The sequence below is a fragment of the Eumetopias jubatus genome, unplaced genomic scaffold, assembly GCF_037043125.1.
Source record: "Eumetopias jubatus isolate StellerSeaLion01/CBP00866 unplaced genomic scaffold, mEumJub1_p1.0 scaffold_7, whole genome shotgun sequence".
NCBI lineage: Eukaryota > Metazoa > Chordata > Mammalia > Carnivora > Otariidae > Eumetopias > Eumetopias jubatus.
The window spans coordinates 114,190,118-114,204,903 of NW_028274813.1; the positions used below are offsets into that span (position 1 = coordinate 114,190,118).

General features: G+C 39.0%; 1 protein-coding gene across 2 annotated transcripts in view; it reads right to left on the minus strand.

Annotated features, from left to right (window-relative positions):
* Nucleotides 1-14,786, minus strand: part of PTPN9 (protein tyrosine phosphatase non-receptor type 9) — a 96,535-nt gene that overhangs the window by 12,705 nt on the left and 69,044 nt on the right. For both annotated transcript variants that reach the window (XM_028100488.2, XM_028100489.2), the window contains exons 6-8: nt 11,315-11,425; nt 8,836-9,164; nt 2,436-2,529 (exon numbers count right to left, since the gene is read on the minus strand). In XM_028100488.2, coding sequence (XP_027956289.1) covers nt 2,436-2,529; nt 8,836-9,164; nt 11,315-11,425 — 534 coding nt within the window. The remainder of the gene's footprint in view (nt 1-2,435; nt 2,530-8,835; nt 9,165-11,314; nt 11,426-14,786) is intronic.

The window sequence follows — 14,786 nt, forward strand, 5'->3', positions numbered from 1 at the left end:
AGACTAAAGAGAACTCATACTCGACTCCACTCTAGGGAGCTCAGAGTGACTCAAACCTGCAGGACCCAGGAAAGAAGGCATAGAAAAATACAAAGGATTTACCTGGTACATGCCAGTCGACACTATTCTGTAACACTCTTGGAACTACCTTCATGCTTTGAAAAGAAATACACTTCTTTAATGGAGACTTACTATTTCTTTATAAATAAGGATACCAGCTTTCAGTATCCTTGTCTCTGAGAGCACTGGGAATTAAAATCAACAATTTCAGAAGAATCATCAGAAATTAAAACTGAAAATGACCTCAGAGATAAAGTATAGATTTGGGGGCAAACTGAAATAGCAGAGAATCAAACCAAGTATACTATGTTATGGGCCATGTTCAATAGAAACTGTGACTAATAGCTTTATAATTCCAGGAGCAAATCTGATGAACAATTCACTAATAAACCTGAATCCACCATTTATTGTGGAAATAAAGCTTCTGCCAATGTTTGTAGTAATGAAAGGAATTTAATTCAAGTGATGATCTTTAGATTAATTATAGGATGACTAGAATAGTCTGCTGGTACACTGGGATTCACTTTCCTTCACAAATAATTTACTGAAGGTGTGATATATACTGTGCTAGGTACTGGAGACACAGCAGTCAAGAGAACAGATAAATACAGCTCACTCCAGAGCCTCAACTTAACCATTATACACCACTCCTTGAGAGCATATACTTGATGATCTCAGTAATAGTGATGAACTTACCTTAAGTCAGCCAGACTCTGAGCTAATGGTCCTGCAGGAAGACCCTTTCTTTTTTTTTTTTTTTTAAAGATTTTATTTATTTATTTGACAGAGAGAGAGAGACAGCGAGAGAGGGAACACAAGCAGGGGGAATGGGAGAGGGAGAAGCAGGCTCCCCGCGGAGCAGGCAGCCCAACTCAGGACTCGATCCCAGGACCCTGGGATCATGACCTGAGCCGAAGGCAGAAGCTTAACACCTGAGCCACCCAGATGTCCCAGGAAGACCCTTTTGTAAGGGTCCTGGACAGGGCTATAAATGCAGTTTACACATGATCTTAGCCAAAAGGCTGAGAATCGATTGAATTCAGTTTATATACTTGAAATGGTAAGGTCAAAAGAGATTAAAACCATGATCCTAGTGTCCCGATCCACATATCATATATACCCAAATACAAGGCAACGATTTTCCCAAAAATTATCCCCCAGAAAAAAGAGAGGGGATATAACAAGTCCCTATAATGTATGTCATGTTAAAGGGGCACTATCTAAATTCCTTTACTTTGAACAACAGCCTCGATCAATACTGTTTTTTTTTTTAAGATTTTATTTATTTATTTATTTATTTGACAAAGAAAGCGAGAGAGCACAAGCAGGGGGTGGGGCAGAGGGAGAGAGAGAGAGAGAAGCAGACTCCCCACTGAGCAGGGAGCCCAATGCAGGGCTTGATCCCACGATCCTGGGATCATGACCTGAGCTGAAGGCAGACGCTCAACCGACTGAGCCACCCAGGTGCCCCAGTGCTATTTTTTTGATGCATATGGAGGGCACCAGACAAAACAGGTATATCCAAAGGAAAAAGAAGAAATGTAACACATACTTAGTTGTTGACCTCAAAATTCTAAGTGTTGGATAATAAAGAGGACTTTAAAAAAGAATATGTGAATGATTATGCTACAGAAAATGCATGAGATACAGGATGAAAGGAAAGAATAAACTGTGTTAATGTTATGCTAATAGCTCTTTCTGGTTTAGGATAAACTTTTCAGTGACAATACCATATACTTAAACAGAAGTAAAAATTGTGTGCTCTGGAAAACTGTTAGATTGACTCAGGAAGTGGCTCAACTGAGGGCAAGGACACTGATGTTAAAGGTGCATGTGAAGAGTTTCACTACAATGTATATATATGTGATTTTTAAATATGAATATGTGATCAAATTAATATATTAAATAATATAATCATTTGAACATTTTAACTCTATCCCTAGATATTTATGTGTACACTAGTTGTCCAAAATTATTTTAAGATCTTCTAGATGAAAAAAATCATAGGTCACTTATAATTAGAGTTGCCTCGTATTGATACATATACATTCATTAATATGGTAGAAAATAGGACTATAATTTTACAACTAAGGAGTAGACGGAGAACTAATTGACATTTATCAAGCACCTATGATATACCAGACCTTGCGCTACCAGCATTTACATAAATTTTTCCATTTAATTTCCACTTCGTACTGTGAGATGGGCTTATAGGGACTTCTTATGGTAACAGACTAACTCGTATATAGCAAAGTTAAAACTCCAATCTGATCTCTCTGGCTTAGAGTCCATGCTCTTTCTACTATGATATTAGTAAGCTTCATTTTGGAAAATTTCCCTCAGTGCTCCTGAAAAGATAGCATTTATCTGTGTACCTGCGTGTGGCCACTTCGTTTGGTCAACTTCACTCTAGTTTGGTCCAGGCAGGGTACATCCCCATAGCGGTTCTTCTCTAGGTTTCCTGGAGACCTGAAGAAAATGAAACAGACAAACTAAAACAAAGACAAAGAAAAGGTGGAAGCAGCGTGTATGTGTACACACAAAGTCCAGGAGTGCAAAGGTGGGTATCCGTTACTGTTGGTGTTGGAGACATGGAGCAATGGTCTAGTCTATCCATATTCCATATCATTTAACATTTTTAATATGTATGTATTCCTGTGAAAATAAAGATATTTCCATTCAAAAGAGAAAATGAGAGGGAAATAGGGATATAGCACCAAAAAAATCTGGCTGCTAAGAAACCTAAGTTCCAGTTGAACGTGGTAGGTTGACAACATATGTTTGACTCCACTCTATCTAGTAGCCTCAGTATAAAGGCACTAATCAGTACAAACCCCAAAAGTGATGGCAGAGACTTCAGCAGATAAAGAGTGAAATCCATTTTGGCAGAGAGAAAACAGATGGAGGAATTTTGGCTGACTTGGCCAAATGCAGAAAACTAGGACCCACAGAGGTATCTACAGAGAGACACAATGACTCACTCTCACCACTCCCACACGCTGGAAAGCAAGGCGAGTCACAGGGTTAAAAACAGAGGAATAAGTGAAAATATGAATGACAGACAGTGAGAATTCCCAGCCCTCTTCTCCCTGTCCTCTCCTATCCTATACTTCTATCAAGCTTGGACCCTCCCAAGCAAAAGAGTGGAGAATTCCTCTATGGAGAAAGTGAATAGCCCTACATTAAAGAATTCTGTCACCTAGAGTACACCAACAACAAGCTAGCCGATCATTTAAATTTGAAGATCACTCACACAAACAGCATTTCCAAGCAGCTTTTAAGGTCCTCACCCCCAACGTGTAAAACTAACAGCCAAAAATCTCCAGATAATTACAGAAGGCTCCAACACAAAAAAGAGACCAAACACATGGCAGTGAAAAAGCACAAAAGAGTGTCAGTAAGAAAAAATAAGTTCTAGGGGCACCTGGGTGGCTCAGTCGTTAAGTGTCTGCCTTTGGCTCAGGTCATGATCCCAGGGTCCTGGGATCGAGCCCCACATCGGGCTCCCTGCTCCGTGGGAAGCCTGCTTCTCCCTCTCCCCCTCCCCCTGCTTGTGTTCCCTCTCTCGCTGTGTCTCTGTCAAATAAATAAATAAAATCTTAAAAAAATTTTTTTAACTTAAAAAAAGAAAAAATAAGTTCTAAAAGGCTATAATTAATACCCTCAGAGAGAAAAAGGTACTGTATCTATGAAACAAGAATAGGATGCTATGAGAAAGGAACAGAGACGAGAAACTCTTGGAAAATAAATAGGATATCCAAAGTAAAAACTTTAATAGAAAAGATGAAAAAGAAAGTGGAAGAAATTTTCCAGAATAAAACAAAAAGTCAAAGTGATGAAAAATTTAAGAAAACAAGACAATCATTCCAGAGCAGGAGTCAGCAACTATGGCATGGCCAACCTGTTTTTTGTAAATAAGAATTTTACAGGAACACAACCAAGCCTGTCAGTTTAGTACTGTCTATGACTTTTTTCACACTATAATGGCAGAGTTGATTACACTTGCAATAGAGATTGTAAAGGCCCACAAGCCTAAAATATTTACTATTTTGCCCTTCAAGAGAAAGTTTGTCAATCTCTGATCTAGGAGATCCAACCAGACTGACAGAAATAGTCCACAAAAAGAGAGCACTGACATAATACAAGGAAAGAGAGAATGAAAAACAGCTAATGTAAAAAAAAAAAAAAAGTCCTAGAACTAAAAACACAAGCCTTCAGAGTGCAAGAATCTATCAAGAACCCAACAAAATGAATGAAAAAAAAGGACCCACATCAAGCAAGACATATCACTGTGAAATTTTTAAATGGAAAGACAGATTATCTAAAAATGTCCAAAACATCTTGAGAAGGAATAAGAATAACATCAGACTGTTTAGCTGCATTGCTACTAATTAGAAACGGATTGTTTTAAAAGTTCTGTGGTACAATTATTTCCAACCTAGAATTCTATGCTCTAACAAGACTAAGTAAAGAAAGAAGATGGGGGAACCAGGAAACAAGAGCCAATAAAGGAAAGTGGGGGCGGAAATCAGGAAAAAGTCCAGACAACACCAACCTCAGTTTAGACTGGAGCAAAACCCCAAAAACTTCTGGAAGTGAGGTCTCCAAGGGAAAAAAAAAACAATTCATTATCTGATATATTTGACCACTTGGAAAATACTAACAATAGTGTAAAATAAATTTGATTAAGCATAGGGAAAAAAATAAAGATAGGAACATGGAAAACTAAAAACAGATGAAAAAATTAGGTAACTGGGCGCCTGAGTGGCTCAGTCAGTTAAGTGTCTGCCTTCAGCTCAGGTCATGATCTCAGGGTCTTGGGATCAAGCCCCGCATCGGGCTCCCTGCTTGGTGGGGAGTCTCCTTCTCCTCTCCCTCTGTAGTTCCTCTCTCTCTCTCTCTCTCTCTTAAATAAATAAATAAAATCTTTAAAAAATTTTTTTAAATTAGGTAATTAACTCCAGAAGAAACAAGAAATTGAATTGATAAAATTTAATATATTTGATTTCATAGAAGCCCATTTCTTTTTTTTTTTTAAAGATTTTATTTATTTATTTGAGAGAGAGAGAGAGAGCACATGAGGGGGGAGGGTCAGAGGGAGAAGCAGACTTCCTGCTGAGCAAGGAGCCCGATATGGGACTCAATCCTGGGACTCCAGGATCATGACCTGAGCTGAAGGCAGTTGCTTAACCAACTGAGCCACCCAGGCGCCCACAGAAGCCCATTTCTGCGTTAGAAAAATTTACATAGCCATAATAATGTAAACAATGACAATTGATTTAATAAAAAAATATGACATAATTATATTGGAAAAACAGTGAAAGGTGAACTGGAGACAGGGTGTTAAGAGCCAAATGCTTACCTACCATAAAAATCAATGAAAGAGTATTGTAAGTATTTTATTTAGAATCATAGAAGAAATACCAGAAGAAAAAGCTATTAAGAGTTGAAAATGGGGATGCCTGGGTGGCTCAGTCGTTAGTGTCTGCCTTCGGCTCAGGTCATGGTCCCAGGGTCCTGGGATCGAGCCCCGCATGGGGCTCCCTGCTCGGCGGGAAGCCTGCTTCTCTCTCTCCCACTCCCCCTGCTTGTGTTCCCTCTCTCGCTGTGTCTCTGTCAAGTAAATATAAATAAAATCTTTGAAAAAAAAAAAAGTTGAAAATGGATACCTAGAGGAACCAAGGGTAAGGCAGGGGATTACCATTAATTTTAGCATTCCTATTCTTTGGTACTATTTATTTAAAAAAAAAATTGTACATATATTGATCAAGAAGCAAAAAAAATTACTAAAATATAAATATTACTCTAATATAAAATAATATTCTATTGTTCATAGTTACCAACAAATATGTAATGGAATAAGCAAAATAGTCTGGAAGGAAATGTACCATATTCATACTAGTTGCTGCTTCTGGGGAAGAGGGGAGAACTGAGGGTGAGGATTAGAAGGGATTTACAACGAATTCTTTCTTTTAATAACAAAAAAAGATGGAGCAAATATGACAAAATATTAAAAATTGTCAGTATTAATTCTGGTGACAGGAACATAGTTGTTTATCATGTTATACTCTGTACTTTTCCATATTTTAAAAAATTCCCTCTTCCCACACAAATAAGTCCAACTGGTATTTTACAAAATCCCAAGAACAATTCAATGGAGGAAGGATTTTTCAGCAAATGGTGCTGGAGCAATTGGATATCCACAGACGTGCGCAAATGCATGTGCACATACACACACACAACATCAACATCAACCTAAACCTTACCTCTTAAACAAAAATTAATTCAAATGGATCACATACTTAAATAAATAAATGTGAAACATAACACTATAAAATGTTTAGAAAAAAAGGAGAAAATCTTTGGAATCTCGGGTTAGATGTTCTTAGATCTGACATCAAGAGTGTGATCCATACAAGGGAAACTTGATTAAAGGACTTTATCAGAATAAAAACTTGTGCTTCACCAGGGACCATGTTAAGAGGATGAAAAGATAAGCTACAGACTAGAAGAAAATATCCACAAAACATGTATCCAACTAAGAACATATATCTAGAATATATTAAAAAAACCTCAAATCTCAACAGTTTAAAAAAAAGTCCAAATGGAAAATGGGAAAAAGGTATGACATTTTACAAAGAGGATATACAGATGGTAAATAAGCACATGAAAAGATGTTCAATATCATTGACTATTAGGGAAATGTAAATTACACTGACAATGGGACCTCATTACACACCCATTAGGACAACTAAAACAAAAAATGGTGGTGGCAACAGCAACTGCTGGTGAGGATGCCAAGAAACTGGATCATTCAGACATTGCTGGGGGTACGTCAAATGGTACAGCCGCTCTGGAAAACAGCTGGGCAGTTTCTCAACAAACTAAGTATCTCATTACCATATGAGCTAGCTATCACACTCTTGGACATTTATCCGAGAGCAATGCAAACTTATGTTCATACAAAACCTAGACACAAACATTCATAGCAGCTTTAATTTTTTTTTTACTTTACTTTTTTTTACTTCAAGTGCCAGAAACTCTAAATAACCTAGGTGAACAGTTAAACAAACATTTGTTTAACCATATGAATGGTTAAACAAACCATTCATACCATGGAATAGTACTTATAAAAAGGAATGAACTATTGATACATGTAACAACAACTTGGGTGAATCTCCAAGGAATTATACTGACGTTGAAAAAAGCCAATCCCAAAAGGTTACTTATGGTATGATTCCATTTACGTAAGAACATTCTTGAAATGAAAAACTATAGTAACAGAGACCAGATTAGTGGTCCTAATCTAATCAGAATCTAGTCAGAACAAAGTTAGGAATCCCCAAGTCAAGCATGCATCCTCTTAGAGCAGCCCAGTACTCCTCTCTGTTCCATAATACTTCCTTGATTCAAAAGTACAGGGGGAGGGGCGCCTGGGTGGCTCAGTCATTAAGCGTCTGCCTTTGGCTCAGGTCATGACCCTGGAGTTCTAGGATTGAGCCCCGAGCCCCACATCAGGCTCCCTGCTCCTTGGGAAGCCTGCTTCTCCCTTTCCCATTCCCCCTGCTTGTGTTCCCTCTCTTGCTGTCTCTCTCTCTCTCTCAAAAAATAAATAAAATCTTAAAAAAAAAAAGTACAGGGGGAAAAACTGGTTGGGAGAAAGACTGGATGCATATAGAGGTTGTGAACTGGTAAGAAAGAAACAGCTGTGTGGGAGAAAAGGACACTCTCTCCACTTTGATATATGCTCTGCTTTTTTTTTTTTCTCTTTGCTTTGCATTCTTGCTCTGCCTATTGACTTTCTTCTCAAGTGTTTCTTCTCTCTTACCGGTTTCCTAACTCATTCTTTTCCCTCTTTTCTTTTGCTAAGTCTCTCTCCAGGCATCTTCTTTACAGTACACTGACTAAGCTGGACAGGAATTACAAGGGGGAAGACGTATTCACAGAATCATGGATACCTAAAACATTTAAGCTACACAAGCAGGTGGATATCCGAGTCTAACATCATTTATTACACACAGGAAAACTGGGGTGCAGGCAAGGGAAAAACCTGCATAAATCACAGAGGAGATTTTGGGCTGTGTTGGAACTTGAGCCTGGGACAGTTTCTCTAGTTTTCAACAGAGAGACAGAAATTTCTATTGCAGCCAATGAAAACAGGATAAAATGAGAGCAGTAAGAAAAATGATCTATGCCCTATGGCCAACAATAGTTACAAAGTAATTATGAACCAGTTATAAACTAGCCAGGTAGTTCTGTAGTAAGATTTGGATAGAAAGAAAATCCTACAAGGCCAAATTCCTAAGAGTCAACTGCTTTCTCTTACTGACTGTGGATTATTTTAAATGCACCAGCACCCCACCTAAGAAAGTAATGTTATACTATAAGCACTCTAGGGAGAAACTGCCCAAATGAAAGGTCCAGAGATCACACTGAAGACAGGAATAGAGAGCCTACATTTTTGAACCTACATTTTGAACCTATTTTCTTCCCCAAAACATTTGCATTCAGGAAAATCTTTTATGCATCCATTATTACATGGTTCCCTGTTGGTACTAAAGACCTTCAGAAATTCAGAATATAGGATATTGGCAATAGGCACCAAAGCAGGAGGTGCCTCTTTCTGGATGAGAAAGCCATCATCTGAGTGAGAATGATGCTCCTTAACACAAGGAAGAGCCTCTGTTAAGGAAATGAGATGTGGATGGAGCTGTTGCCAGCATGTACCAGAAGCATGTTGGTAACCCACTGTCGGCCCAAACTTTTCCTACTTACATAGAACAGTGGAAAGTGCCAACAGGGTTCTCACGGCGGATGTCTTCATACTCCTCATATATCCCCCGCTTTTGCCTGGTGCTAACATAGTCCATCAACTCTTGGATGGTCATGGCGTGGGGGCCTGGAACATGTACTGAGTCCCAGTCTAAGGCAGGAGGGAGGGAGAACAGGATGATCTCATCGAAGGGGTCTGGGTGGCCATTCATCTGGGGTAGGAACTGGAAATTCCAAGTCGCGAGGTCAATTTTGACGTACCCACCCAGGTTTTCTGGAAGGCACTCCCTGGGCAGGTGCTGGGTGACCTCAGATGTCTTTAATATCTGAATCTGGAAAGCCAGAAAGAACCATGTGAGTATGGACAGGAAATAAAGACAGTGAAGATAAAGAACAAATGTGTTTATATTAGGTTTGAAGAATGGGATGAGATTTGCTTGAAATACTTGGTATACTTGTAAAAGGAGTAGACTGCATTTCATCTGCCTGGGATTAAAGTCCTATAATTTCCCCAAAGGTCTGACTTCCTAGAATGTATATCAAATTCACTCCTAGAATTTGCCCCTGCCTTTTTAAAGATTTTATTTTTAAGTAATCTCTACACCTAACATGGGGCTCAAACTCACGTCCCTGAGATGAAGAGTCATGCACTCCACTGACCGAGCCAGTTAGTGCCCTGGGAGCCTTGTTATATACCTCAAAAGGAAGGTACAGTTAACAAAGCCTTTATACTATTTTTTTTAAGATTTTTTTTTTTATTATTTATTTGACAGAGAGAAACACAGCGAGAGAGGGAACACAAGCAGGGGGAGTGGGAGAGGGAGAAGCAGGCTTCCCGCTGAGCAGAGAGCCCGATGCGGGGCTTGATCCCAGGACCCTGGGATCATGACCTGAGCTGAAAGCAGACGCCCAACGACTGAGTCACCCAGGTGCCCCAAAAGCCTTTATACTATTAACAACGCTTCCCAGTGACATCTCATGTAGGTATTTGCTGTTTTGATTATTAAGAATGCACAGGTAGTGATTTTTTTTTTGGTCAACTCCATACTAAGGTAACCAACTCTAAGCTTGGTGCTTTACTCACAGCTCAGTATGGATGTTCTCAAAGGTAGTTTTCTAGGAAAATAACACTAGACCAGTCACCCAATACAGGGTAGCCCAGGAAAACTGCCAGAAAAGTAATCCTAATTCTGCTCTCTGCTTAGACACACCCTTACTGGACGAAATTGGCCTAGTTTTTCATGAAATCTGTGTGAAATGGGAATGTTTGTCACTCTTGCTGTTGTCCCTTCTTGGAATGCCCTCTTTTCCTCCTCGGCCTCTTCATGGACAAGCTTATAAAGCTCACCTCTTCTGTGAAGCCCTCCCGGACTGCTCAATACAATATTCTCCTTTGTGCTCCTATAGGGCCACAGTTCTCTGTACATGTCTACCTCTGTGTTCCCTATCAGGAACATGAGCTCTGTAAGTAAGGAAAATCTCACTCCATTTTTAATTCCCAGGGCCCAGAGCCTGGACTGTAAAGGTGCTCATATATTTTGAGTTTGTACATACATTAATACTTATATATAACAAGTGCAAGAATTTGCCTAAGGAGTCCTATCAAAGAACACCTTGGAAAAGATTTCTCCTACTCTCGGTCACTAGATCCCTAAGTACTTCCACAGAGCCAAATGTCTTCAGTTTCCCCTCTCCAACACAAGTCTCACCAGCTATAAAGATCTGCATTGTTGTTGATATAACCTCGTAATTCTATACTACAAAAAATCTCTAATAATATTTCACAACAACTATAATTAGATTGTGTCAATGTTTCATGTGCCCTTTCTTTCAAGGGTGAGAAATGAATGAATGAATAAAACCATAATCTTTTAGTTCTAGAACACTGAGGAGATAATAACAGAATTACGATAATTTTAGACAACACTTTTGAAGTTAGGAAGCAGCAGGGTGTTTTAAGAGAAAATGCCAGGAATGGAAGTAGACATAAAGAATATCTCCATAAAGGAGAGATTCTCCTCCACCACGCTGGTGGTCAAAGGACAGATTAGTATTTATACTTGAACAAATTCAAACACCAGTTCAACTAATGCAAGTGTATTAGAGATTGTTAAATATGCATGAAGAGCACAAGGCTAATTTTTGGAAGGAGTAGCTATCCCTAAGTTATCCATGGGACACACTCCTTCAGTGCTATCTCTATGCAAGGTGCTATGGCGGGAGAGTGCCAGACAAACTATGTCTAGCTCCTAACTTCAAAGAACTTGTAGTACAGTGAGAGAGGAAGCCTGTACTGTAAAGAATATAGCAGAGAATATAAGTGGATACACTAAGAGAAGCAGAATGCACCTTAGAAGACAGGCTGAAAGAATTTTATTGAAGGTAAAAAATTAATTGGCAGGTTTCAGTAGTAGAAATGGGAAGTTCACCACCTTCTTCAAATAACCACCTCCACCTACAAATAAAAGAAAGCATGCCTTACCCTCTCCCGGACTTTGTCCTTCAGGAGGAGGCTGATGATGGAATAGGGCACTCGGAACCATATTGGTGCTCCCACAATCAGTACTTTTTTCAAACGAGCAGGAAATGCTCCCTGTGGAGAACACACATGAAAATTTAAAGATATCAATTAAGGCACTGGAATCTGTGACTGTTCAAACCCAGAGTGTAGGTTTTCTGCTCTTTTCCCCATCCTTACCCAGCAGGGGGAGTCTAAAGCCCAATTCAGGTTTCATTTCAGTAATTACAGAAGTGGTTAAAAATTTTAAAATTATACACCTGAAACTAATATAACACTGTATGTTAACTATATTGGAATTAAAATTAAAAGCTTAATAAAAAAATTAAAAGGTGATTTACTTTTTTTAAAAAAATTGACAGAGAGAAAGAGAAAGAACACAAGCAGGGGGAGCAGCAGGCTGAGGGAGAAGGAATCAGAGGGAGAAGCAGATTCCCCGCTGAGCAGAGCCTGACACGGGGCTGGAACCCAGGACACTGGGACACTTTTGCTCATGACCTGAGCAAAAGGTAGATGCTTAACCAACTGAGCCACGCAGGCACCCCAATAGGTGATTTACTTTTAAAAGTTCCAATGTTATGTTGTCAACATAAGCCTTATGGATCAAAAATTGATACTGACTCTTGTCAGCATATATGTGTGCGCCTTTAAGTTCTGCTTATTAAAACTTTAAGAAAGGGGCGCCTGGCTTGTCAGTCCATGGAGCACTGCAAACTCTTGATCTGGAGTTGGTGAGTTCAAGCTCCATGTTGGGTGTAGAGATTACTTAAAAGTAAATAAAATCTTGGGGCACCTCTGTGGTGCAGTTGGTTAAGTGTCCAACTCTTGGTTTTGGCTCATGTTGGGATCTCAGGGTTGTGAGATCCAGCCTGGTGTCAGGCTCTGCTCTCAGAGCAGAGTCTGCTTAAGACCCTCTCTCCCTCTCCCAGGCGCTACCCCCTGTACTCTCTCTCTCTCAAATAAATAAATAAGGGACGCCTGGGTGGCTCAGTCGTTAAGCATCTGCCTTCGGCTCAGGTCATGATCCCAGGGTCCTGGGATCGAGTACCGTATCGGGCTCCTTGCTTGGTGAGGAGCCTGCTTCTCCCTCTCCCTCTGCTGCTCCCCCTGCTTGTGCTCTCTCTCTCTAATAGGTAAAAATCTTTAAAATCAATCAATCAATCAATCAATCTTTAAAACAATAAAATAAAATCTTTTAAAAATTTTAGGAAAAATTAGATCATGAATAAACAGAACATGAAAGAAACATCTCCCATAACCTTTTCTGACATCCGTGTATTTATAATCATTTTTTTTTACCCATCTCTTCATATAGTTATGTATTCATTTATTCAGTCAATAAATATAATCTAGGCGCCTGGGTAGCTCAGTTGGTTGCGACTGCCTTCAGCTCCGGTCATGATCCTGGAGTCCCTGGATCGAGTCCCACATCAGGCTCCCTGCTCGGCAGGGAGTCTGCTTCTCCCTCTGACCCTCTTCCCTCTCGTGCTCTCTATCTCTCATTCTCTCTCTCTCGAATAAATAAATAAAATCTTTAAAAAAAATAAAAATAAATAAATATAATCTAGTGGGCACAAGGGCAAATGAAATCTAAAGGGAAGGAGACACCCTGATCTTCACGAAGCATAAAAATAAAAAATTATTCATTCCTAATTCATAGCTCTAGGTTTCATTTAGTTTAATATCCCAGCCCTTCTCACAGGCAGGGATACCAAGTAACTGGGAAGAAATTATTCCCAAGGAATCAAAAAACAAAACAAAACAAAAAACAACAAAAAAGAGGAAATTTTAGTTACCTATTCTTTTCCAAAAGACCGATTCTCAATTTGACATGTCACTTTTTGGCTACTTTTCCACTGATTTTGGGGGTCCACAAACATTTCCAATAGAGAATATACAGTATCTAGAACAAAATGCTCCATACTCCTCTTCACTAAAGTCTGAGATACAACAATTTAGGGGCGCCTGGATGGCTCAGTTGGTTAAGCACCTCTTGGTTTCAGCTCAGGTCATGATCTCAGGGTTGTGAGTTGGAGCCCCGAATTGGACTCTGTGCTCCATGCAGAGTCATGCAGAGTCGGCTTGAGATCCTCTCTCCCTCTCTCTGCCCGCCCCCACCCCCGCTTGCATGCGTGTGCTCACATGCACTCTCTCTCTCTAAAATAAATAAATAAACAAACTCTTTAAACAACAACAATTTATTTCAGGACCTAAATACCAAGGCCCCTGCCAAGTCAAAAAGCAGTCTGGAAAAATACCTATATTTCCACAAAATGGTAACTAAAAAGCAGAAGCCATTATATCTACTTCTTCAGAGCAAAGAACTACACACTCAGGCCTGTTCCACTTAAATGACTGTATAGCATCCACATATACTGTTGATGGGACAGTAAATAGTTACATCTTCTAGAAGGCATCTAGCATTATATATCCTTAAAAATGTGCATATTTGGAGTGCCTGGGTGCCTCAATCGTTAAATGGCTGCCTTCGGCTCAGGTCATGATCCCAGGGTCCTAGGATCGAGCCCCATATTGGGCTCCCTGCTCAGTGGGAAGCCTGCTTCTCCCTCTCTTACTCCCCCTGCTTGTGTTCCCTCTCTCGCTGTCTCTCTATCAAATAAATGAATGAAATCTTTTAAAAAAATAATGTGTATATCCTCTTATCAAGTAATTCCATTTCTGAGACTCTATCCTAAGGAAATAACCAGAAACACAAAGATTTATGAACAGAAATGTTTATTGCATCTTTATTTTTGATAGTTAAAAATAGTACTTTAAAACTGGAAAGAATATATATGTCTGAAATGGGTAGGGGTTAACAAAAATGGTATTATCCTATAATAAGATTATATAACCTTTAAAATGAAGATTTCAAAGATTTTTTTGCAACTATGGAAAATACTCACAATATAATCTTAATTAAACTAAACAGGATTAAAACTATAACCTTAATTTTGTTTTAAAAATGACACATACATTTATACTTTCACAGAGAAAAAAGATTATAAGAATTATATCAAAAGTTCAATAGTTTATCTCTGAAAAGATTATGAGTTGTTTTAATTTTATTCTTTTATTGTATTTTCTATAATATTTTGTATTACTTTTATTTTTTTTTACAACCTTATTTAAAATGTTTATATCCTGGGGCACCTGGGTGGCTCAGTTGATTAAGCATCGCCTTCTGCTCAGGTCATGATCCCAGGGTCCTGGGATCGAGCCCCATGTCGGGCTCCCTGCGTGGGGGGAGCCTGCTTCTCTCTCTCTCCGCTGCTCGTGCTCTCTCTCTCGCTATCTCTCTCTCTCTCTCTCAAATAAGTAAATAAAATCTTTAAAAAAAAAGATATGAATATAAAAGTGTTTGTTGAAAAAACTTTATTATAAAAAATGGGAAAAAATATCCAACAACATAGAACTGGTTAAATAAATTATAGTA